Source organism: Melanotaenia boesemani, chromosome 4 (assembly GCF_017639745.1).
Source record: "Melanotaenia boesemani isolate fMelBoe1 chromosome 4, fMelBoe1.pri, whole genome shotgun sequence".
NCBI lineage: Eukaryota > Metazoa > Chordata > Actinopteri > Atheriniformes > Melanotaeniidae > Melanotaenia > Melanotaenia boesemani.
The window spans coordinates 18,284,534-18,311,777 of NC_055685.1; the positions used below are offsets into that span (position 1 = coordinate 18,284,534).

Genomic DNA, 27,244 nt, shown 5'->3' on the forward strand with positions numbered 1-27,244 from the left:
CTTCATATTTATCTGATAGAAGTTGCAGTGTGCTTGCAGTTCCTCAGGGCTCCATTCTGGGGCCTATTTTTATTTTGTTATATATGCTTCCCTTAAGTCAGATAATAAAACAATTCAGTAATGTCTCTTATCTTTATACTTATGATATAAAACTGTCCCACCCATTCATAAAACTGAAACTTGAATTATTGTACGGGACGATGCCATCCCCGACATTAACCAGAAACTGGGGGATTTAGGAGCCTCACGTAAACCCAGTCTAAGAAACCTGTAATTTTTGATGAAGAACTTTCTCTAGAGCAGCACTCAAGACCTTTAATAAGAAATTGCTTTTTCCATTTGAGGAACATCTCAAAACTCAAAACATTGGTGTCAACAAGTGAACTAGAAATAAAACTTCATGCTTTTATCTTATCGTGATTAGACTACTGCAATAGTCTGTTCACCGGTCTTAATAAGAAGGAGGTAGCCTCTCTCCAGGTGGTCCAGAACTCTGCAGCGAGACTTCTGACTCACTCAAACAGAAGTGCTCATATAACCCGTTTTATACTCACTTCACTGGTTACCATTAGAGCTCTTCATGGTCAGGTTCCTTTTCATATTGCTTCAGACGTATACTTCCTGTCATAGTCTGAGGTCATCCAGTCAGGATCTTTTAATGATCCCTCACACTCGCTTTAGGACTTGAGGGGACTGATCTTTCCAAGCAGCCGCACCTGCACTGTAGAATAACTTAGTATCTAAAAAAAGTCCATCAAAGGCGTTTTTTGAAAGTAATAAATAAAAAGACAATTCACACTGATCTGACTGTATTTACTAATAAAATATTGTAATGCAGTTTGCCTTAAACTCTGTGTTTAAATACGAAAATAAAGATAATATCCAGTTCAAATTTGCAGGGATGTGCACACACATTAAGTATGAAAATCTGAGCAGATAAGCAAAGCTGAACATTTGTGTTACATTTTGTTGACACGTGTTAAAGGTTTTTACAGCAGGGATTTTGGATCTCTGTTTATTACTTCATCAAGGAGAAAATAGTCCTCTTGAGGAATAAAACTGATGCAGAAAGCTTAGTTTACAGCATGTTTGTGCCACTGAGGTGAACATTTCTGGCAGAGAGCTTGGAGAAGAAGAAAACAGTTAAGAAAACCAATGTTAAAGATATGGACTGTAAAATTTCATTATCTAGCTGTAAAACTATATTCTCCATGGGTACAAATTTTTAACTACTAGACATCACCAAACTTCACCAGCTAAATTATTTATTTTTTTATAAAGTAAACTTATATTACAAGTTTAGTGAAATTCTGTTTCAATGCAGAAATATTTTTGATATTCTTATCAAATCATTTAATGCTATAGATTTTGAGTTTAAATGATCTTGTATTATGATTCTCAAGGTAAAGTAATTCACTTCGGGGATACTTCTCTACTTTATTGCCTTGCCAACCTGTTTCATCCATTAATTCTATATTCCCTTTCTACCCTGTTCAGGGTCACAAAGCTGGAGTCCAGACAGGTCAGGGCCGACACACATAATTTAGAATTACCAGTTTACCCAACCCGTTTTGGGGAATAAACTCCAAACCGAAAAGCTCTTCCCAGAATTCAAATCGGCAACCTTCTTAGTGCTAGTTCACTTGTAATTTTTATCTTATCATAGAAAACATTGTTGATAATGATTCAGGACTGCAACTCGTAATTTTCATTATGCCCTAATGGCATCTTTAAATAGTTAGAAGCAATGACATGTGGTAATTTTCTATTTTGTTAAAAAGAAAATTTGGTTTATTAACTGTTATACTGAACAGGTCCTTCTTTTGCCAGTAAAACAGAGCTCATCTGTGGAAGGACTCATCGGGACCTCTGATGGTTTGCATTGGGAGCGTAAGCCTCTGTGGATTAAAGCACATCTCACAGAAACTAGATTTGAATAAGATCTGTAAAATCTGGAGACCACATCAACAGTTTTTGGAGAAAGGAATGACTCATTAGTCTGCTGGTAGAGGCTACTGCCATTAGAAATGATGTTTGTCAATGGTTGTACTTGGTTAGCAGGAATGTTTAGGTCACCTGTGCAAGTTGTCATCCACATAAGTGTCAGGACCCAATGTTTACCAGCAACCATGGCTCCCAACCAGCTTCTCCAATCATGAATCCTGGTGCCACGTCATTTTCCTATTTCAACACATTAACTTCAATTACAGAAGTTCAGTGGCTGCATAATACATCCCACCCACTGCCAGGTACTGTAAAGTCAATATATTTCACTTCATCTGTCAGTGGCAATAATCTCATGGCTGATCAGTGTATGTTAGCAGCTAAGGAAATTAGAAATGTTGGTTTAAGTATTAGGAAAATATTACACCACCCAAAAAAAAGACCAGAGAACAGATAATTGACATAATATCTGATGTAAGCTTTACTTTCAAATCCTGTTACATTTAGATCTGGCAAGTTGAACATAAAATAATGCCAAAGAAAACAAATACAAAACCAAAAAAAGTACAAATGGTCTATTTACCAGTTATCATCACAACCCTGTACAGCCTTAACAATGGAGTAATAAAAAAAAAGCTTTTTACAGCACAAACCTATCTTTACCAAGTGCCAAAAGTTAAGATAGTTGAGCCTTTTTCTAATCATAAAATACAGCCAAACATAAAGCTAACTGATTGTAGACAGTGCAGTGTGATGCTTTCTAAATGCTAACCAAAGGAGTTAGTTTAAAACACAAATAAGTGCTAAAGGACCAGAGAGGACAATGTCATGCATACTCTCAAGTGCTGTAAAGGTAGTCAAGCTTAAAGGTCACTGTGCTGCGTACAATAGGGCAAAAAAAAAAAACAAAAAACAAAAAGGATAAGTGCTTGAAAATTCTGGTTTTCTAAAGATTGAGTCCTGTTACCTTTTTAAAACATTACACTCAAACAAAGGGGGGCAAAAAGAAGTGCAGCTATTCATGAATATGCTGTAATAAAAAGGCAGACATTTAAAAAAAGGTGTCGAGAGGACACATTCTTTTGATCTCATTATCTTTTTTTTCTGTTGGACCCTGACAATTAGTTTGACTCATTCTCAGGAGTCTCAGGTGGTTTCCTTCCACCAAGTGGCACTAGAGTATAAAAGATAACGTAGATAGTACAGGAGAAGAGTGTGTGCATGTGTTGGGAGAAATGCTCCTTTCTCTCCAGAGATGCTAGATGACAGAGAGCAAAAAAAAAAAAAAAAAAAAAGATTAAATAAACAGCTGTGTTGAGAAGGGGAAGACAATCCAACGCAGGACGTGACGGATTCAATCCTAACATCACATCCTGTGGCGAGTCACAATTTGGTCTTAACAATTTATGATCTCTGTCCAATCCATGTTTTTCTGACATGACTTGACTACAACATAAGCAACAATAGATAATAATGCATCAATAAAATAGACACTTGGAAAAAAAATAAGGACAATAAAAAAAAAAAATCCCATCACAAATGAGGGATTTTGGCTTGAAGACCACTTAGGAACACAAGCGCAATTACAAGTAAAGCTCTTCTTAAAAGAAAAAGAAAAAAAAACTTGTACTACACCTCCTTATCTTGCAAAACTTCTTTTGGAGACTTTACAGATAAATACATATTCTCATAATTGAAAAGTGCAGCACTGTGCAAAATTGGCTAAAACAATTTAGCCTGGGACCTTTAGTTCCCAGGGGGGAGCTTGACCTCTACTGTCTAATTCATGCAATTTGTGTTCAATTACTTTCTCCGATTTCACAGAGGCAGACCCTTTTGCACCACCAGAAATGACCAGAAACTGTGGGGTGTTGATTGAGTCATTTCCAGCAACATATGCCTACTTCACATTACGGTAACTTATTGGATCTAAGTTTGCACTTAAAAACAAACAAACAAAAAAAAAAAAAATAAAAAAAAAAGAAAACAAAAGATTTAAGTGCTTTTGGCTTGAAGAGTAACTACATAAGTGCAATTAAAACTCAAAAGCTCCAGAACAGAAGTAATTGTGAAGGAGGGGAGCAAAAAAGCAGTACCAAGTCTGCCAGCCTACCAAAAGCCAGAGCCATCGACCACGGTGCTGTACATGGCATGGCTTTGTTTAATCACTGCGCCTACAGGAGCATTTTCTCACAATAGGTTCTCTGTGAATGTTAGTAGAAAATGTTTAATATGATGTAAAAGGCTCAGTAAAAAAAAAAAAAAAAAAAAAGAAAGAAAAAAAAATGACAAATAACAACAAATGAAAGACAAAAACAAAAAGACAGAAAGGCCACCAAACACAAACTTTCCTGTCTTTAACAGCACAGAAGACGTCCCTGTTCACACTTCTGTATCGCATCTTTTTCATGTACATAAACAAAAATACATTCATTCAAGTCATTTTGGAACAGTTTTTTTTTTTTTTTTTGTACACAAAAATTACAAAAAGCTCCAAAAAGCACCATTGAATCGGCCTGTGGTGACCTTGGCTGTGGGTAGCTTTCTTACCCAGAGCAGGTCACCTCCACAAAACAGTTATCTCATATATCTCTTCTAAGTATGAGTGCATGATACATAGTTCTGCATATAATGTTGTGCTGATGTCAACCTGGTCTCATAGATAATGAATAAATGTTTTATTGTAGTCTTGCTCTGGTTTGTTGTAGCAGGGCCCCCCGAACCACTGGGATACTAAGTCTTTTTTTAACAGGCTGTGAGTGGGGAAAGAAAAAAAAAATGAAGCATACAAATCTGAACAAATGCTTGTTGTGCTGTGATGAAGCTGAATGCAGCATCATCTGCTTTGCTGCTGTAGTGATGGTAAGTGGACAAAAGAATTTGTTATTTTGGTGAGTTACATTGTTTTTACACATGCAAAGAAAACATGTGCATGTGTGTGTAAATAAACATTACTTAAATGTCCTAATGATGAAACACAGTTACAGTGAATAAGTTTTCTTATCTGTTGATAAGCTGATCAGCAATGTGTTTTTTTCTTTTATTTGGTAGATGAAAACAACGGAACTGTTGTTGTTCTGTTTTGTGTTTTATTTTTCCCTGGAAAAAAAAATGTTGGGGACCCCTGCTCTACAACACTGAGTACAAATGTATCAGTAACATTTTGCATTTATATTCAAATGATTTCACATCTCACTTGATAGGTCAGATTGAAATATTTACATTGTCACAGCTTATTTTCTGAGTTTGCAAATAAAATCAGAATGATCTACTAATCCATTAAAGTTACACTGATTCTGAGACAGAAGTGAAATCAGTCAGCAGAAATGCAGAACATGTTTTCCCCATTTTACAAATAAAAAATAAAAAAAAAAGGAAACAAAACATAACTCAAAAAGACAGGAGAAGAAGGGGCTACAAAACTATGTACAAGATTGATAAGTAAGTGCGTGGTCTGAGGCGTTGCTTTGGAAACGTGCTTTTTTTTTTCAATGAAAAGCATTCCGTTTCATTGGTTCTGTCCACATTGCACCGCTAACACTTCAGGATATTTCGAATTCAGCTTCCTAATGACGTCAAAGCTAGCTGAAACACAGAAACAGGCATGCTATTTCAATGCATAATAGCAAGGGACAAAAATGCACTAAAATATAGCACTTGCAAGGTTTGTTTTGACTTTTTCAACTTTTTATCTTGTCAAACAAATAAAGAAAATATCTATAAAACTGAGATGCGTTAGTTTTACCAGATAAAGCGACTGGGTCCAGGTCATTCAGATGCTTAAAAACCAAAGAGAAGGTAATAGTGTGTAGTACTTGAAGTAGTAATAATTCAATTGATAGAACTGATAAGAAAAGCAGCTTTTTGATATAAATGCATTTTAGCATGTACAGCGTTTTTTTCTTTTATAAATGTCTTCTTTTTCTTCTTTTTCTTTTTAATATGTTTGTCTGGTCCAGCTTATTTTGCTGGTCTGATTGGAAAAGACGTTGCTCCCACTGCAGTGGTCAAGTGTCATTTACACCACCGTCCGAGGAGTGAGTGGAAAGAGCGGGAGATGGGAAGCTGGAAGAAAAGAGATGGGTGAGGTCAGACAGTTTTGGCCCTCTCCATCAGTCCAAGGTAGGCCAGGAAGGAGTGTTTGTGGGAGGAAGGTGAGGAGGGTGAGGAGGAAGAGAAGGCGGGGGATACAGAGTTGGAGAAAAAGAGCAGAGAAGACGTGGCTGTCCACCATCTGGAGTGGAATGTGAAGCGACTGTTGTGGGTGTACAGGGTGGTGAGGGGGATCAGGTGGGCCCGGTCGCAGTTCCTGTACTGCTCGAACATGTGGCGGGAGGAGGACGGGAAGAGGGAGGGGCTGCCACTGCTGCAGTGTCTGGTAGTGTCTGTGCCGTTGGTGCCAGCAGCGTTGTTCACAGGGCTGGTGGGGTCAAGCTGGCGGGACTTGCCCAGTGTGAGTGACAGAGCGACCGACTGGAGCGCCTGAGATGCTGTTAGACTCATGAGGGGGCTGTTACTCCCACTCCCCCCACTGCTACCGCCTCCGCTGAACAGGAAGCTCTCCTGGCTCTTCTGCAATGAAGAACATCCAGGTGATGCTCCTTTTAGTGGCTGCTCCTCCCCTCCTGCCTCCTCGTCTTCTTCCTCCTCCTCTTCTCCTCCTTCTAAGCCTCCATCCAGGCCCCCCGCTCCTCCACTCTGGTGTTTCTTGAGGTGGCGGCTGAAGACAAAGGGGTGTGTGGTGGTGAAAGGGCACTCTTGGCAACCGAAAGTCTGGCGCGGTGCGTGCTTCAGCTTCTTGTGCAGGTTGAGGTTGTCCTTGCGCTTGCAGCTATAAGAACAGCGGTCACAGTGGAAGGGCCGCTCGCCTGTGTGCACACGCACATGCTCGATCAGCTTGTTGGCCGTTTTGGACAGATAGCCACACTGCTCACACTTGTAGTGGTTGCCCAGGCGGTGCCCCCGCATGTGGGCCTCCAGCGAGGCCTGGTCGGGCCACAGTCCCTGGCAGATGCGGCAGCGGTACTCCATCTTACAGTGCGTCTTCAGGTGGCACTCCATGGCCGCTGGACGATTGGTGGAGTAGATGCAAAAAGGGCACCTGGTTAATGCGACACAAGGGAAAGAAGGAGGGAGGACACAACACACAAAAAACAGAAGACAGTTGAAAGGAAAGTACGTTCACAACCATGTACCACAGCTTGACATTCATTTACACAACATGATGAAGAGGAGGACAGATAAAGGAAAACGGTGTATCAGGTACAGTTGTGTGTGCTCATGGTGGTATGTGTGGCAGTTTAATGGTGGAAAAATTGAGGTGACAAGGTATGTGTGTGTCGGGGAGGGTGGCAGGCTGGAGTAAAGTTTGGAGCAGTAGGACATGAAGGGAAATGAAGGAATGAGTGGCACTTACATTTAAATAGCACCTTTCATCTGCTCTGGGCCCCAAAGCGCTTCACAAACCCTGCAGAACAGAATCACCTCAGAAAAACCTCAAAATGGACAAGGCCCTCTCTCCCTCACTAAACGCTCCTACACAGAGAAACTCTTCACTTGTGTGCAAACACATGTACACATCTGTCTACACCTGTTTATGTTCTACCTGATTTTAACAGTGAAGATAAACAAGGTAAACTAGAGCTGGGCAATATGGGAAACATAGCTCAGTATTTTCAGATAGAATGGCAGGGCATGGTATATATATATATATATATTTTTTTTTTATTTTTTTTTATTTTTATTGTTATAGCTTTTATAATACCTGCTATGGAACTCTAAAGATTTACCATCAACTAGTGCCAGCAGTTTTTCTTCTCCCTTGCTAAACCCTGGTGTCATATTCTATTTAATTATAACGTAATACCTACAAGTTTTTATTCATCATATTGCAATTTCTTCTAGTAGAGAATGTAATGAATATGTTATAGAGGCTGAAATAACACATATAAATAGTATATATGTAACCAGCAAGCACTATTTTTACAAAATGCATCATTTGACTAAATCAGTACCTTTAGATAAAGTCCGTGTTGTGATTCTGGTCACATGTTAAATTACTGTGAGAGTGTTAATTAACATGAGCAGCTCACAGCCAGGCTGCTGACAGACAGAGACGAGGAAAAGTGAGTGTGTGCTTGCAGGACTGCTTGGGTAACACAGAATTTAATCACAGTTTGTCCAACACGTTGCTACATTTAACACTAGTTGCTTTATTTTAAAGGAAAAAAAAAGACAAGAATTGCATAGTTTGCTAAGCGTGTCTGTAGCTCACCTACTTGCTGACAATACAGAGGGAAAGACAGGGCTATGATGTAAGGAAAAATACACACTAATAAGGCTTTACAGAGTACAGACAACGTCAGACAGGGTAATGTCTGATTTTATATTTGTCTGAAAACATAAGTTAAACATTTGGTATAATGCCCAGCCCTAGTGTAAGCCTAGTACAATTTAACATTTGACCTCAAAAGAGCACATTTCCCCTGTATTTCCTCCACAGAATAAAACAAATCTACAACATCCACTACTTGATTCATTCTCTTTTAAAGCTTTGTAAGCTTTACAATATCCATCTACCTTCAAAAACATTAACACCAGACAGAAGAAACATTTTAAAAACTCCTTTACATATATTCTCTCACACTGCAGCTAAATGTGTGAGGATCTGTGAGCTATGGAGGGGCTTCTTGTGTGGACGTGCTACATGATCTGCAGGTTTTTTTTTTTTTTTATGACAAAAGTCAGAGTAACTTTGTTGGCAGCTTCTGACTGTCATTCAGTGAAAATGCTACCACTCCCAGACATTTAGACACGTTGAGAACATGCTAAATCCACTGATGGCTACACAGAAAAAAAAAATATGTGAAACAGATTTTTGTTCATGACATGATGAGGCGATACTAAATGATTTTCAATGGTTCTGCACATGCAACGACTGGAGTTATGCAAACGTGTAAAAACAAAAACGTGACTTGTGTTGCTTACAGTGAAATCTCCACAAAACCTTGACAGTTTTTACTACTGACTTTTCTAAAAATCTCCCACACGGTCCCACGAGGAGACACTTTTAAAAATATTTCTAAAGGTGTGTTTCAGTAAATTTTATGAATAGATTAAAACCAAAGCACCAAATGTAGTGTGTGGTGTGTAGAGGTCAGTAGATGGAGTCTGTGTTGGCTCGAAAAGCCTGAAATGGGACAAAAAAAATGTGTCACAGTACAAAGAAAGCTCCTTTGGGACAGGAGTATGGAGATGGAGAGGGAGGCATGTGAAGAGCTAGGCTGATATTTGCAATATAAGGCTGTCTTATCAGAATATATTCAAATGAAACGTATATCCAGTTTTAATGTATTTGTATTAAAAAAGGTTAGAACATTGTGTGCGTGTATTAACTCTGATAGCAAGCAAAGCAATAGTTTTAGCAAATATGCATTTAAATGGACCCTTCTGCTAGTTTGCCGAAGTGAGTGATCACGTTTGTGTTTACAGAGTGTGTTCACTTGTTTGATTGTCTTCCAGGGGTGTGCCGACAGATTTTATATAATCAACAGAATAGTACACTATTATGCGTGTCTGTATTTAGAAAAGAAAAAAAAAGGAGTTTTTTGGATTGCAGATTCCCTCTGATATTTTTCTTTGGCATGAATGTTAGCTGTGGGCAGAGGAACAACAGACCCCGAGGGGAAGCCCATTTCCATCTCCTTTTCACTCTCCCTTCTGTTCAGAACAGCCACTGCAGACCGAAAGACCACTGCCTAATAAGTTATACTTGCCAAGAGAAGCTGTCGAGCAGCAAAACTACAGCTTGTATCATTTAATTTGCTGGCAGTAGATAATGAAGATAAAATTGAGGTTAACCAATTAAAGCCACATGGCTAAAATAATCTTCAAATTGACCTTGCATCTGTGTATTTCTGTCCAACAAGTCAAAGTTTACAGGTGTCATCTGTGTGTCTGTTACGATCTGTTCTTATTTCTTTGTGATCAGTTCTGTTTATAAATTTTTTTTTTTAATGGTAGAGAGGAGGACTCTAGGGAAGAGAGGAAGACATTAAATGTGGGTGCAGTCTTTCTCTGCAGGGAATGCTGTATTCAAGTTCAGTTCTAGTTAGAAATAATTACAGGAGTGGCAATCAGCAGGCTTAATGTATGTACATTCATACAATATTATTTATGTTTAAGCTATTCCACATCCAACTTTCTTCTTACAAAAAAAAGTGCCTGTCAAATAACTGAAACCTTTGTGAGACGGTTGAATCTGGCCAGCAGTCTCGCAGTCATCATCACTGTTTATTATAACATGCTCTTTAAGCATGTTGTTAGGTGCAAGCTTTACTGAAGTAGCTAAACTGACGTAACGTTAACATAATCCAGCTAGCACACCCCTGATGTGTCTATGAATGTGTGCAGTGAATTGGAAGGGTGAGTGAGGGGAGGACTGGTGTAGTTAGGAACCTCTGTCTGTACTTGCTTTCCTTACTTGAGCCCTCCAGAGGGGACGGTGTGACACTTCTTGTGCTCCAGCAGCTGCTCGGGTGTCTTGAGAAACTTGTGGCATACGTCGCACTCGAACATTCGCGTGATGAGGTGGATCTGGAGGTGCCGTTCGTACATGCTGCGTGTCTTGCATACAAAATTGCAGAAGACACACTCAAAGCCTGGACGGAGTGGAAAGAGGAGAACACGCGTTAAGACTAGACTCATCAGTCTTTGGATGGGGTCTTAAGCGGTTCGAGACTTGTGCTGGACTGGAATCTCAGAAGTAGTAGTCCACCTGCTACCAGTAAGAGAGATTAGGGTCTGAGATGTCCTGATGTGTGTCCATAATAGGAATCAAGCTCTAATGACACAGGATCCTGCAAATCCCACAATAAATCCTGATATTTTAAGGTCCTCCTGATTGATAAATATCTACACTGCCAATAAATCTCCCTCCAGTTTCTAACAAATACTTTTATACATTTGTAATCTTCAAGCTCAACAGATAATCCCAATAATCTCAAACGTCAGTCAATCCCTCCAGACCCTGAAAAAACATGATAGAATTTTACTAACAGGCTGAAAAGTACTCCTGGTGACTGGTAAAGTACTTCTTGTGTAAATGTCAGAGTGCCACTTGAAGTTACTTTATAGGAGACGTATGACTGAGAACAGCCTAGATTAGGCCAAATGCTAACACAAGTAAATCAGTGTAGCTAACACAATGCTGTCGCTACTGAACTTGTCTAAAGACTAATACAGCTGTCCAGGATTTCTGTGCATATGAATTATGAAGGATAAAATAATTTAGGTGGTGATGCCTAATCTTCGTAGCCAGTAAACACCTTCCTGGTTACAGTGTTTGGTCTTTGAAGTGCTCCAAAGGAAACACACTTCTGTCTAAATTATAGTTTAGGGGGAAGTGTATTCTCAATCAGCTGCGAACTGTATGAACACTGTATTTTCTGTCAAAGTTTCCCATCTCAGTGAGACATCTGTGCATTCAGTTTTTTTTGTGCTTTCCCAATTGGCCTTACGATAAAAAGGTTTTATGTACTCTTAAAATCTTAACTGAAAAAGTCTTGACAAATGTTTCCGGGTTAATGCAATTTAAATCCGACCAAAATGTATCCACAAAGTCACTGTTATGTGGATTAGATGGGAATGGGAATATGGAAAAGCGTTAAAATGTTTCTAACTTTGACTGTGGTTTATGTAATCATACATATTTGAGACTGTAAAAATATTTAAGATTTGAAGCCAAAATTTTATGGACTTTAAAATGATTAAATATATCTGGTTGGCAACAGTTCCTTGCCTTTGTCTTGCTTGTCCTCAGTTCCTGATCCTGAGTGACTTCCGGAGCTGGCCTGACTGCCTGCGGAGGAGGGCGGAGCGAGCAGGCTCTTGAGTTCTTCGTTACCGTGGGTATAGTCTCCGCCCTCAGAGCTGTTGAGCGAATCACTGAGGGCTGAGAGGGATGATGAGGTGCTCTTGGTCTCGCTGAGGGGGCTTCTTGAGTTCAGACCTGAACACAAAAAGACAGAAAGTAAGAAATTATAATAAGTACGATCAAAAAGTTGTAATAGACTTTGTGCGAGAATTAATTCTGAAGGAACTCCTGCAGAGGGATACTTCTGCACAAACTGTGAACTGTGCATCATGCATGAAATCAGTTTCAGACACCCCCATCCAATGTATCTACATTCATACACTCTGACAAACACACAAGCAGAATATAAAAAAAAAAAAAGAAAAGAAAAAGCAGCCTTGGCTGAAGCCCTGCTGCCAATCCAATCAAGATGCAGTGTGCTTTTATTGATTCCCTTCTCTAAGTCCACAATTCACTGAGAAGAGAGAGGGAATTAGGAGGGGAGGGGGCATAAGGGAGCACTGAGGAGCACGGGTCATGGCCGAAGGAGCTAAGATGGCGGGAGCATCTCAGGGCACAGCTCAACAAAGAGCATTCGCTCAGGAGGGAGAAACCCTCCATGAGTCCTGAAATGGTTGACCTATCTTTTCAATAGAGGCACACACAAACTATTTTAAACCATACAGAGACGCACACATACACATTCTAAGACAGAGAAACCATCCTGTAAAAGGAAGATGAATAACTACCTTCAATCTAACTGAAATATACCAGGGCTGCTCACAGCATGCTCTTTGCACAAACCTCCCTGCTCCTTTGCTGCAGTGTTTATCATCTTCTTGCCTTTTCTTAGAACTATCCCAAACTCTAACCCCAGAGTTTGGGTTTCACAGTGGGTCAGCTTTAAACTGGGACACCTGCTGAACTCTGCCATCATTTGCCTGGGTGTGTCCTATGGGGCCCTGCAGGTAGTCTTTCATAGTCTGTCAGGCCTCCATCATAAATGGAACTGGAACCATCTCTGTAAGCAGCTTTGCCACCTCACTGAACAGGACTGGAGCCTGACAGACTCTTAAAACCTAAACACCGAAGGCAGGATGTGTGTTAGTGAAGTTTAAGGTGACTTAAACCCACGTTCTTTTGGATTTCTATGTTTGGGGCGGTATCCATCTTGTGTGAGACAGAGATAAATGCCACACCAGGCTGAGAGACGCAAAAGATGGCCACAGTGGCATCGTAAACCCAGCTTGTCTCTAAAGGACCCAAGAGCTATTGATTTTTTTCCCCCCTCAGGCACGATAAGGCCCAACCTTCTCAGATAAACAAGGCCACCGTGGCCTATGAAAGACCCTTTGGCTGTCTAGGCCAAACAAACTCACCCACCCACACATATACACACACATAAGAGGTAACTAACATGCGTGAGGTTTGGTGGGAGAGCGAAACATCAACAATAAACTATACAAAGCTGTTTTAGACAAAATCACTCATATCGACCAGCAGAGTTTCAGACCAGCAGCTCAAAAAGTCCAAAGATGGTCGAAGCTAGTTTGTGAAATCTAGCTCTGCGGCTCGTCTTTCCTCGTGTCCTCTGAACTGATCTCTGGGTGTGTGCTTTTTCTTTAAACAGTCCATGCTGATTTGCTGTGGATTTTATTTCTAATGGCGTCAAAATAACAAAAATCAAACTATAAATATTTAGAAAGTGACATTTCAGATTCTGTTGATGACTTTGAAGCTATTTATCTGATCAACAGCAACTTAACAGGCAATTTTTGTCTTAATGTGGCAGGATCTAAACAATTAGTCAAAAAAGTTCTCTGTGAAAAGCAGATGAAATGTCTGAATTTTTTAAAGTGCTCAAATAGTATTTACAAACCGATTACACAGAGGAGGAAATACAGACCATAATATTTCCTGCTTTAGTGCACAAAAATGGCTATGATCCCTAAAACCCTTAAAGCTGCAAGTCAGCTGTTTAACCTCACCGCTGTTTAATTTAAACCTGGTGTGTTTTAGTGCAAAATGAAAACAACACAAAATGTGTTACTGTCCAAACTCTGCATTTCTATTCTGAGTCAAAGACAAGAACCACAACCTGCACGCTACCACCCACTCTTACATGTGCGAGTAATTTTCAAAACAGCTCCATAAATCATCTTGAAAAGTTGAATCGTACACTTTTCGACCATTCAGCTTCAGGAACAAAGGAAATGAAAATGCTCCACAAGAGCTGAAATTATGAGGCGATTAACTGATTCTGAGAATCAAAGAAAACAATGATTTGAGACATTTTTGCAGTGTTTAAAAATATCTGCTGTCACTTTCTCTGATGCATGCAATAGCATGAGATTTTGTATATTTTCTTTAGGTTTTGCACAACAAACAAATGAACAAACAAAATAAATAAATAAACTAAGGTGGTAATATGAAGTTGTAGGCATGTTGGAGGGTTTTTACCAAAAACAAGCTACCAGTACCTGCATGTCCGGTACTGATGTGGCTCTTCATGTCGGTTTCCTCCATGCAGACATAGTCACAGACGCTGCAGCACAGTGAGAACATCCACTGCTCCTTGTCCACATGAAGCGACATGTGGCTGACAAACTGGGCATTCAGCTCCGTCTGGAAACCGCACACATGGCAGCTGGAGAACAGAGAGGAAAAGGAAGGAGGATGGTGCGTATGAGAGGAGGGAGACAGTCAGCTTTGGTGTTATGCCTGCACAAACTGGCAAAAATATGCTCTTTGTACATCCCTTTAAATATGCCTAAAATCATTCAAAACAGCAGTCTGTCTTGATTCTCAAATGGTGATATTAACTTATTTTTTGTGTAAGACAATTATAATATTTTGGGATAACAGAGAGATAAGAGTGACAACAGTCTGAGTCAAAGATGTGAAACTACAACAAGAACTGGATTCACTGGGCTTTACATAAAAGCTGGAGGTAAGAGGAGGCAGATTTAGTCAAAACTTTAAAAACTTGACTAATGACAGATCTAAAACTCACAAAAGGGTCTTATCATCAAGAGATTTGCTACACAAATTGTGGAGGCTAGAAGTCATGAAATTTAAGATGCATCCTCTCAGTTAAATCACAAACATTTCTACATTTTTGATTTTTAAGCATTAAGCAAATGAGACAAAGTGCCAAACTAATTAGTAATTTTGTTTCCTGAGAAAACTCTGACTTGCCTTTCCCCCTGCTTTCACTTTTTAATCTAACTTCCTGTTTGCTCAAGATCAAAGGACAGATTTGAAAGAGGCATCTATCTTATCTATTATCTGCACTTTTAGCAACAAGGTCACCATCAGTGTTTAGAAAAATGATAAACTATTCCTTTGAGGACATAATAATGACTCACACAATGAAAACAGAAACTCATGAAATGTGTCAGGTTTTAAATATGAAATCAGGCTACAAATATGTATCAATCAAAAAAAAAAAAGAAAGAAGAAAATATTGGCTTGTGACATGTTGAGTTGGTGTAAGTAGCTGTGTCTGGTTTGTAATGACTACCTGTAGTAGTAGGGGCAGTTCTTGCGCTCAGTAGAGTCGGCTGTAACAGCGCTGACGATCTGTTCAGCGTCTGTGTTGACCAGCTTGACAGAGTGGATGGTCAGGTGCTGATTGAGGTTAGCCCTGCACTTGGCTGCGTAAGGACACAAGTGACACTTGTATTTCCTCTCCTCTGCAACACGACACACACAGACACAAGACCCTGGTTACTGTAAACGTTATCTCAGATGATGTTCCGTTAGTTTGTGCTCAGTCTCAGAGCCTTGAAAACAAGTTTAAACCTAATTATATCCTGTCCAACCCCACCTCACCCTCATCTGACCCTCAACTGTAAATCAGATCACCAGAAGAGGGGGGAATAAAAAAAAAAAAAACACCTTGGTTTGTCTCACACAAAATCCACTTTTCTGGGAAGCACATAGATATTTTTGTAGATGCCACTAGATTGCGAAAACATGAACACAGTAACGTAATATCTCTAGTTTTTAAACACTATAGCACATTTCTTTTTCATCCAAAAACAAATTAACATAGCAACACATCTAATCCCTCTAGCCCCCTCCTCAAGCACACACACGCTAACACGCACACCATTTGCCCCAAGGACATGAAGCCAGGCAACCTTTATGTCGCTGGGGAAACCAAAAAGACCATCACACTGACATATGCCCCTGCTTCTGCTCTCTGTGGTGTGGCCAAGCTGTTCACAGCCAACACTCTCAGATGGTGTTTGTGTGTGTGTGTGTGTGTGCGTGTGTGCATGCAAAATGTGAGAGCATGTCCAATTGTGTGGGGGCATTTTGTACACAAGTCTCCATTTGTGTGCTGAGTGATTTGGTCTGCTATCCCAAGAAGGCTGCATTAATTTCTCTCCAAAGTTAAGTTGCTTTAAATAAAATCTTGCAGGCAGTGTAGGTGTCATATTTTTAACTAACAAGGACTGCAAGTAGGATAGTGGAAGATGGTGATGAGGTTGAATGGATCAATGGGGAGTGAAGAGAGGCCAAGTTTGAAAACACAGTGTAATCAGATCACCAGGGAGTGAGGAAGTCTCCCATGTCTTTGAGCTAAGAGAGAAAGTGAGAAAGTGAAAGAGCGAACCAATCGTAGCAGCATCGGAATTACAAGCATGTGTGTGAAGCATCCTTCTAGCGCGGTAATTAGTTGGGTAGTTTTCCCAGTGGGATTAATCATGGTAGTAATCTCTTTAAAGGAAGGGTAATCTAGTCTGGTCAACCTTATTTACTTCCTGTGGGCAGCACAAATGCAAACGTGCAGATGCAACACACACTAAGGGATGCAAGTGGACAATGCTTACTTGCAGCAGTGGTGTGTGGTTATTTACCTGTGTGTAGAGAGAGATGTCTAGAAAGTGTCTGCTGTCTACCGAACACCTTGCCACAGATGGGACAGGGAAAAAGCTGCTCGTGTAATCTCCACTGGGCGATCCCATTCCCTGGGTTGCCATCATCCTTCTCTGAATCTGAAACACGCAAAGACAGAGATAACTGTAGCCATCCGTCACTGCCATCACAACCAGCTACAAAACATCTGAATAAGATCCAAACGCTGTCTAGGATTTACACTGCTGTAAGTCAACCTTAATTCAGTATAGACCGGTGTTGAACTGTAAACAGATATCAAGGTAAGATGTGGTTAAACCACACCCTGGATCAGTTATTTATGAGATTTAACACTAGTTATGTAGCTGAAAAGATTAATCCTGTTTTGTCAATCCAGATGTTCTTAAAATATGTCAGCATTTAAAAATCTAGCTCTGATCTGATTGAGAGATAGATAAGACCCATACCACTCTTTACTTTACTAGCAGTCAGTTATCTAAGCATAAAGATTAGAAACAATAGCAGCTCACTGGTGATATCAGGGAGAAACTGCAACAGAAGAGTTAAAAAAACTAACTCTAGCTCCCCATGAGTGGATAGAGGATGATCAATATATAAATTAGCAAACAGATGTTGAGGAGATATGCTGCAATAAGTCAGATCAGTGTGACAACCAACCTCAAAATGTTTATTTTGTGTTAATAAGGAGACTCCTTAAGTAACAATTTGATCATTTATACCAGTACCAGGAATTCCTTTTATTGATTCCTAAATGAGAATGAGTTTTTATTGAGGACTTAAAATACTGCTTCTATTTTTCGGTGCCTGATAGCACAAATCTTACGGAGTCCATGCAATGGCATTCACAGCCATTAGGCACATGTGACCCTATTGGTTCATTTGAATAGTGCACATAAAACATTTTCTAAACCACTATTATAATTTCATCCATCATAATCTTTCTTTAAAGGTGCCCAGAGAAAATTGAGAATAAAACAATACACAAACTATAAATGGTGAAGCACAAAGTAAAATAAATATTAGAATATGTATATTAGAAAAAGTAGGAACAATTTTATTACTGAAAGGCTGCTTCTTCGAGATGACCAGCATGTGTAAAGTATAGCATAGCATTCACTGAATGTACTGTTGTAAATCATGGTACGCATCAGTTTAAGTATTACACGCTGAGGAAGTAGAAAGTAACACAGCTGGTGAATGAAAAAAGAAAAGCTTAATTCTTTTTGGCTTCAGTGAAGCAGCTTAACAACTGTTCCTCTGGAGGCTCATTTGATTAGCCTGAAACTCGTATGCCACCTTTTGACAGATGCCCCTTATCTAACCTATGGGTCGGACGTAGTATAAATACATTCTTGTCAACAGCAAGCAGCAGTTCTTCCCTGTGAAGCCCACAGCACAAAGAAAACTGCTTGTTTTAACCTGGAAATGCAGAATTTGCAGATGCTTCAATAAACTCTGAAGAATCAAAGTTGTAGCTTTGAGTTAAAGCTCATCCTATGAATAAAGCACAACGGGTATTTTTTCTATTGTGTTGTACAACTTGTTTAGACAAAGACAAGATTTCAATTTAGTTTTCATTTTGTTCAGGCTGTGGACGCTGGCTTTGATCCACACCTGTAAGACATTATAGAAAGGAAGACGTGTTCTTTAAATTACTTCAATTCACATTCTGGCTGACTGATGAGGTGTTTGTTGGGGTCTGAATACATTAATAAGGAAAAGCAAATAATATTTTCTGACATTTGGGGGCAGCTTTTGTGGAAAAGAACAGATGGTGGTGTGTGAAGACATTCAGCTGCTGTTGCACTGACTCACACAACCTTGAGCACTTTTCGTGTATCTGTCTCACATACTGAATCGCCTCTGTGCCCTCTAAAAGCAAATGAACAAATTTGTGTTGTGCATCTTTGTTACATTATTTTAATTTTTGTCACACCATCACTTGCAGTGTTTGCTCTGAAAATATGGGAGATTTTTTTCTTTAAATTGTTAATTTTGGAAAAGGTAGTCTCCTTACATGTAATTTATTCATAGTAAAGTGCAACATATAGTTAGCAGCATGATGCATTCAGGTTACAAAAAACTGAAATTAAATAAAACAGAATTTTTTCTTTTAAATCTGTATTTTTTTTTTTTATTTTTCTTTTTTAGATTTGAACTTTGAACCCTATTTGAATTAAGCAATTTCAACGTATTTTCAGTGCATTGTGACCAATGTAGTAAACTTCATTCTCATGAACAAAGACAAAAAAAAAAACAAACAAAATCTTCAGTAAGCAATTTTTCTAATCGGTTTTACATAGCAACGGTGGGGCCAGAGACGAAGCCTTAAGGGGAGCATGGGCCACCTCTAAAATCTAACTAGTGTCATAAAAATATATTTTATCTGTTTAGACCATTTACAGTTTATGAAGAGCATGTAAAAGTAAAATAAAACCACCAGATGTTGACGAGTGTACAAAGTAAAATGGCCAATAATGCTGAAGAAACAGACAAAATGGCAGATTTGGTTCAAATGAAGCTTTTCTTGTTATTAATAAAGTTTAAGTGTTTGTGCAACAGTGATTAAGGATAAACTTTAGTAAATAACTATTAATTTAAAACACCATTGACTATTTGCTTTTACAAATTTTGATTTACTTCTTACTAAAGATAACCACTTTAGTTATAATAATTAGCTTGTGTCCTATAATTGAAAAAAAACTCATTTACAAGTGGCACCTTTTTCTAGCTTTGACCAACATGTTGATGCCAATACAGCAGTTGGAAACACTTGCTAGCAATCTGCTGTATGCAAGCAATACAAAGTGTGTGTTTGTGGTTCCTCAACCAGAAACAGGTTTAAACATTTGCCACAATAAAAGAACATTTTTACACACTTTAGTTTCTACAACTTGGAACTGGTCTGGCTCAGTGGCACCGATATCAACTACTGCTTTCCTCTAAATTCACTGCACAGGTTATTCTGCAAATCCGTGACTATCTTAGAGGGTTTGTGACTGAGTCTTATTAGAAAAAAAGGAATTAACTGCTCTACTCACAAGTAGGACTTGAAGGTGGCTTAGTCATACGAGGTGATGAGAAGTCAGACAGTTGGGGCCTGAAGTCGTGACCCAGCAAACATACTTATGGTTAAGCCAATTAGGGTGTGTGGCCTTGAAGTGGTTAACGGTTTAATTAGTGCTTTTAGAGCAGAGGAGAACAACACAAACAAGACTGGAAGGACAAGACGGTGAACTCCTGAAGTCACACTGGAATCAAACAAACTCCTACCCAGTTCCTCTTTTCCAGGTTAAAGGGTCATATACTTTTTTTAAGCTTCATTGTGTATAAATACAGGTAGAACTGTAAGGCAATTATGACACAGCAGTAGCTGTAACACATATACAAGCAACCTATTTTTTGCTTCTAGGCGTAGGCAGTTTAGGTAACTATGTGATTCATTTATTAATCCTAACTTGTACCAGCTAATTGGAAATATTTGACCATTGTGTCTTTTGGAGCACAATAAATGTGACAGGTCTGCCTCCCTGCAGCTCTGAACCAATGTTTAGATCCAGACCAATAAAAGACAAAGAGAAGAAGACGGAGATGCTAAAACATGGATCAAAAGCAGAAAAGCACAAGTGAAAGAGAGAAAGAAGTAAAACAGAACACAAGTGAAAAAGAGAAAACAGTAGAGGCTGAATGTGAAGCTTTAACACACAAGGGAAAGGCCTGGGCGAATTAACTTTCAGGACACTCTTGACACCCAGAAGCCAATCAGATTTTCATTAACTGGCAGAGGGACAGGCAAAGCTGGCACAAGATAATTAACCTCTGAATCTCTCACTGTCAAAGAAACATGAAGGGAAGTTCTGCGATGCCAGGGACAAGAGGGAGACAGGGATGCCCGGGGCAGAGCCTTTAGGTCGGGGAAATTCGTGAGATTTCAGAAAGACCAGATGAAACGCTAAACACAAAGCGGGTAGAGCGTTAACCTGAGTATGCATGTTGTTTGTACAAAGAAACTCTGCAGGAACATGAACAGATGCAGTGCAAATATATGGATACTGAACATGATCAGTTATTTCATTACAGAAAAGATTTTTTTTATCCTATTTTTGTTCCAGTAGAAAAAGATAAAGATTTAGACACTGGTCTGTAGAGACAACAATCATGACTTGACAGCTAATTGTATCCATGTTTTCAACCTCTTTTTTTTCTTTATATTTACATTAGTTTAAAAATTTATGTTTCAGTTTTTTAATCCTACTGAAATGTATAACTGATTCATAATTTTTTCTTAGCATCATCCGTGCATTATGTAGCGCACGTTGAGGGACCAGTTTGAGTTCTTCAACTTGCTCCTTCAAAAATATATAAAATATACACAATTTACTGCCTACTGTGATCACAAGAAAAAGAAAAACATTTACACAAAAAACAGGAACTAAAAACAACTGAGAAAACTATTTTATATATACCATTTATCAAAATAAATACAATTTCTCCAACAGCTGCTTGCCTATAATGCTGCCATTTCTCAAGCTATAATTCTTTACTGTACATGTGTGTGAACACATCTCACCATGAAATGCTACCCTGGTAGAGGAGGTGGCCTCTGCGGGGGAAGAGCTCTTGGAGTGCGAGTTAAAGGGTGATTGTCTAAAGCACTCGTCCAGGAATGGACTGAAACAGAGACATGGTGATGTTACCAACACTTAAACGGCCACTAAATCACACACATTTTTAGGCTGTAGCTAAACCATGCAGTCCATTACTGATCGTGATTATAAGATGAAAAATTGTATCATTATATATTTTAAGAGTTCCTAACTTACCTGTTTATTCCAACCATGTTACTGTCTTTGTGGTTGTGGGCTTTGCTGACTTTTTCTGGAAAAAACAACAACATCCTCATCAACTTGGGGATCATTATAGTATTCACACGTTTCACATTGTTTCATTAACTATTTTTAAACTAACACATAATGACAACTTGAACAGCTTTATAGCATGTAAGCACTCAACAGCTGCTAGAGGCTGTGGGAGTCCAAGAGGATAGTCAGTTTCGCTTCAGATTTTCCCTCTCAAACTATTTTTTTTTTCTTTTTTTCCTCCACAGAACTTTCATGCTCATTCTCAGGTCATGCCAACAGATATTTACACCAGTTTGAGTGTCATTTGTTTTCCGAGCCTTCTAATGGTCAACAGATAATGAGAAAATGCGTTGCATGGATAGACCAGCCATAAGCAGTGTGGTGGAGTCCAGCAAGCTTTCCCAATGACACTTATTTGAAAGCATTCAGTCTCCTACTCAAATGGCACATGTGTTCTGGTCTGTTGACACACTCTTGTTAGTTAAAAGGAGGGTGATCAAATGTTTAACATTCTGAATAAACACTTCTTCTAACTATGGGCTCAGCTGTGCAGAAACTGAATTCCTACAACTATTGTGTTAATAATGTTTATAAGCTTGAAAAAGTTCAGTTTCTGAATTCACTTGACTGTATTACATTGTGCACAACTACCAGGTGCTCACTGTGTAAAACTATTTCTAAGTTTTGTGCACCAATGAAGTCAGCTGAAAACCTTTTATCAGGATAAAATTTGTTCATGCGAATGTTTCATGGCATTACCTTCAGTCTATTATGAAGTGTAGCAACAGATCTGCTATAAGAATTATTTTTCTAGTGTACACCAGCGGCTGTGATACGGCTGAAAGACAATTTTTCATCCAGTTGGAAGTTTGTTCTACATCCCCTCCATTTGTCCTTGGTTTGAACACTGTACCCCAAATTGTCTCCTATATGCTCATCAGTCTGTGTATGTCTGTGATACAGAAAACCAGCTGTGTGTGTACAATAAAAACGACTGTTTGAACAGGTGAATGAGAAACACATTGTAAAGTGCTTTATAGAATCTTGCTATTAGCCAAGGTTAAAAGATGCTGTATACAGTCAGTGGGTCATTTACCATTTAATTTTTACATCAGTAAACTGACTGTAACTGCTTACACCGTTTGTCTCCAGACTTCTTAACTTGTAAAACTCTGAAAAGGTCAGTTTTTTTTTTTTTTTTTTTTGGCAGACTCAGCAAGGAGTTGTTAAGATAAATGGCAGCAATGACACTCATGTGACTGATTAATCTATCAACTACTGAGCTAAATCAGACACTTAAGCCTAGTATTATCTTTCACAAAAATCCAATAATTTCTCCACATTAGAGGAAGTGCTCTGTATGAGATTATGAGGAGAGCCTCAACTACACGATGTTGCAGGAAACCAAGTTTCAAGTTTACATGACATAAAAGCAATAATTTACAATCAAACATGTCAATTTGTGCTGTTTTCCAAAAAGTGGTGGTCTTTTTTAGGTAACAGCTAATTTACAGTTTTGGCAAATAATAGTGAAAGATTTCTAAGCATTAGGTTAATAGAAAATGGTCTGATCAGCCACTTCCTGTGCAAACATCATGGGTTCTTAGTGTTCAGTAGTAAAGAGCATAATACAAAGTGACTGAGAATGGAGCCATATGTGTGAATTTCAAGGCGATGTACTGAAGTGAATTTCAAAGCTGCAATCATCTCAGTGTTCAGAGCGACCTTGCAGCTGATGTGTCTCAGAGGTCCTACTGCTCTGGGTAATTCATATTGATTGCTCATTGTGTGACAGCAGCCCACTCTGTTCCAGTTCCCCTCACATTCAAACCAACTTCTCAAAGGGTGGTTTTTGAGGCTGCCAGGCCAGCGATGCCCTGGCCTCCCTGGGTGGGCATGCTATGTACCCTCACTGCCCCCTCTACCCTCCTTACCCTTTGCACCCCCACTACAAGGCAGTGCCACCCTCGTACCCAAAAACACCCTACTCTGTCACACTGCTCGCCAAGGACAGAGGTCTCTTTCCACGTTGCCATGGAGATGCTGCACAGGAGAAATGTAAAGAGAGGGAGGGAGGGGAAGCGAAGGGGGAGAGCATGTGCAGCCAAGTGTGCTTGAGCCGGCATGTCTGAAAACGAGTCAAGGGAGAGAAGAGAGAATGAGAGAAAGGAGGAGAGGGAGGAGGGAAGATGGGGGCATTTGTGCAGACACCACTCCCCATGGGGCCTTGTGTGAGTGTGTAAAGGTGTGTGTGAAAGACAGTGTGGGAAAGAAAAATTGTCAATGTGTGAATTTGTGAATATGTGTGAGAGCAAGAAGATGTAGGGGGAAAAAAAAAACAAAAAACAAAAGAAGAAATTTGACACAAGCTTGTTTGTCTATATGACATTTAAGCAAAGCAAATCAGACGCTGGACAAGAATACATCCTGGCCACACACTTTCAAATACTTATCTACCTTTTTCTCTGGGGACGATGGATACACCTCAAAGCTCTGTCTTAATCTAACAGTACAAACAGAGGCCTGCTGCCTCAGTGTCACTTTCATGGCCATGCAGGTAAAAAACAGGATGTCAATATATAGCATATATCCTTGACTTTAACATAGAGCCACTGGAGGATGGAAATGGAAATATCTTTGTTTTATAGCCAAGTATCAAAAAGTGGCCAAGCTTTACAGTGTAGTGCAGCAGGGAGAATAAAAAACACAATATGTTTTTATGTTGCGTGTGTGTTTGCAGCAGGTTTGCTATAACCCCGTCAACAACGAGCGGAAGCCTTTGCATGCATCTTGAGAGAACATACCTGACAATTTGAACAGTAGTTCAGATGCCATTTTGACCGATATGTCTTGGGAGAAGAGATCTTTCTGGGGGCATGCCAACGTTTCAGAGAGGTTACTCATTGGCTCGCTCTTCTCACTCGCCCCTAAAGTGCTGAAAGCCAGCAGGTGAGAGGCAGGTGGGGTTAGTTCTGCAGGGGGTGGATCCACCTCCATGGGCTCTGCCTTTACCTTCACCTTCTGGGCATCTTTGTTGTTCTCTAGAAAAGAAAGCAATTTCTTTTTAGAGTTAGTCTAAAAATTAAGCATTGTTTAAACACAGCCTCATAAAACCTTCAGGTGTTTCTTAAAAATTTTAGACCATTTTCAGTCCACTAAAAGCGTTTCTCAGTCTCTGAAGAAATGGCAAACCTCAGATAAACATCTGGAAAGTTAATAGAAATCATGTGACTGCATTGTATATTGTATATAGCTACTTTTTGATTGAATTACACATTACATACAGAAATCCCATCATTTCTACTCAATACATTTATTTGATGGGTGAAATTATCAACAACAAATCTGTGGAAATTAAGCCAGTGTTACCTGGATTTTTTGTGGCTTCTTGACCATCAAATAATTAGCGGTGTTGGTTTATGCCCCCCAGCTGTTTATGATTTTCTATTGTAACCCTTCAATCAGAATGATTTTCCCTTTTTATCCTCTCAGGTGGTTTTAATTAATTAACAGTTTGAGGCTCAACAGGCCAATTAACCAGTATTGCGCAAAAAGCAAAGATTAGAGGACAATTCAGAAAAATAATGATAATGTATATATCATATTCTGCTGTTTCTCTTTGTATTACTGCATTAATAATCTCATCCATGTTCATCTATGTTTACTGGTGGCATTTCTTCTGGTCACTGCTGACTGACACTAAAGCAATGTATGTGGACCATAATTTGCTTTTTGCTGGACCAAACTGAGTAAATTTCTTCTAGGCCTTGGTGATCAAAAGGAAGCTTATTATAAGTAACTTTATTCTGAGATAGTGCCAGTCCTTTACATCTGCTGGCTTCGCTACTACTTGTGTGTGTGACATACTGTCACCAACACTGAATTGTAACTTAAATGGTTCATTATGTTTATTATTCTGCGCCTGATATCAGACATTAAAATGAGACTGAAATTGTAACTAATTGGAGATTTTTGAGAAAAATCTCCAAAACACACAAAACACAACTGTGACTTTGGCTACATTAACCTGTGAAAATAATAACATAGACAGAAACTTCATTCAAATGTGCAGCTCACAGTCATAAGAGCAACTGTATGAGTTACTTTGCCAGTTATTAAACAATGCAGATTGAAAGGAGTCAGTGAAAGAAAGTGTGCCTGCTCTGAAGGCCTGTCCTCTGAAGGCCTGTTTTTTTCCCAAAAAGAACATCACCTAATCCCCCTTAGTTAGATTTACTTTAATGCTTACCACAGCCTCAGTCAGACTAAACCAGAGAGCCTGACCGATGTTAAATTTGCCAACAACTGGAGATGAGTATAAAAGATAAGGTCAAAAGCTTCCTAACAAACATCAATGAATTTACAAACATAGCAGTTGTTTCCTAAAGAAAAATGTTATCTTTCATTTAATGTCTAGGTTTTAATGATGTACAAAAATCGATTCTCAAATACTAATTAATACAAAAATTTAGTATCTGGTTAGATATTAATAAGCACGGGTATCAATAATTAAATGCCACTATGGCGTCTGCTGGTTCACGGAAAAGACCAGCCGCTCTACCCATTTTCAACAGGCACTGCAGTGGGCAGCCCCGCCCCTACAGCAGCTGCCCGGTGGACCCATTGTTTACAGTATTGCCAACTTAGCAACTTTGATGCTACATTTAGCGAGTTTTCAGACCTCTCTAGCGACTCTAAAAACTAAAACAAAAGCAACTAGCGACAAATCTACTGACTTTTTCTGGTGTTATTGAAAACATTTGGAGACAGACGTGAGAGCAGAGTACGTATCGTTTACTCTTCTCAGAGCAGCGGTGCTACTGTTGTCCCTCTCCCGTCCAACAGCACTCACAAGAGGCTTGGCTTGGTCCTGCGCAGCAGTCCCAGCTCCCAGCTGCAGTCAGAGCAGGAGATGTTCCCCTCTACTCCATGACCAAACTCAAAAGAAATCGCACGACGTTGCCACTGACTCATCCAGCCCTGGCTTACAGTCAGATATTAATGCCTATTAGACGAAAACATTTAAAGTTAACCTTTTAAATATATATATATATATATATATTAATTAATCTAGTTAAAAAAAAAAAGAGTTCGTTCTACTGTTGACTTGAGCTGTTCTCAAGTATTGTGAGTTGGAAAATACACTTGTTAATAAGTACACTAACTAGAGGTTAAAGTTTTCTGGTTTTGTGTTTTTTGCACTACAATGAGCAAACAGTCTGAAAATAAAACTATCTTTGCGCGAGCTAACAAGAGCTTTAAAATAATTTATTTTACAATGTTTATGCTGTGAAATTTCTTATTAATTTATTGTATTTTGTGCTGTGTTGTTTTTGTGGTGTTCTGACACAGATTTAAAAAATCTTTGGATTTTGAAATTTAATTATTCAAACAATTATTCTTTAGTTTCTGCTGCCTACAATGTGTTTTAGTCAAAAAGAAGAGGCTGCAAAATTTACTTCAGTGTTCAGTAAACCCATGAAGTAGGAAAGTTTGGACTGGGCTGTTATTATATAATTGATCTGATGTATAAAAACGTCTTTCCTAAGATTTGTGATCAATAAACTTGTGATGAAAAACTATTGATATGAATAAAATGTCTATTTTTTAACAATACGTTTTGCTCAAAGAAATCAATATACCCTAGTCATTCACATGCACAAGTCAAATATTACATACACACTTGAAAATGTTGCAA

General features: G+C 39.0%; 1 protein-coding gene across 4 annotated transcripts in view; it reads right to left on the minus strand.

Annotated features, from left to right (window-relative positions):
• Window positions 1-2,401: 2,401 nt before the first annotated feature.
• The window catches only part of znf827 (zinc finger protein 827), a 72,429-nt gene continuing 47,586 nt past the window's right edge, over window positions 2,402-27,244 (minus strand). For 2 of the 4 annotated variants that reach the window (XM_041983157.1, XM_041983156.1), the window contains exons 6-15: window positions 24,351-24,587; window positions 21,508-21,562; window positions 21,255-21,355; window positions 16,666-16,803; window positions 15,321-15,492; window positions 14,278-14,444; window positions 11,744-11,953; window positions 10,427-10,604; window positions 7,361-7,411; window positions 6,922-7,045 (exon numbers count right to left, since the gene is read on the minus strand). In XM_041983157.1, coding sequence (XP_041839091.1) covers window positions 7,363-7,411; window positions 10,427-10,604; window positions 11,744-11,953; window positions 14,278-14,444; window positions 15,321-15,492; window positions 16,666-16,803; window positions 21,255-21,355; window positions 21,508-21,562; window positions 24,351-24,587 — 1,307 coding nt within the window. In that variant the 3' untranslated portion in view covers window positions 6,922-7,045; window positions 7,361-7,362. Of the gene's footprint in view, window positions 9,680-10,426; window positions 10,605-11,743; window positions 11,954-14,277; window positions 14,445-15,320; window positions 15,493-16,665; window positions 16,804-21,254; window positions 21,356-21,507; window positions 21,563-24,350; window positions 24,588-27,244 lie in introns of all 4 variants that reach the window. The other 2 variants (XM_041983159.1, XM_041983158.1) reach the window with 2 other exon arrangements.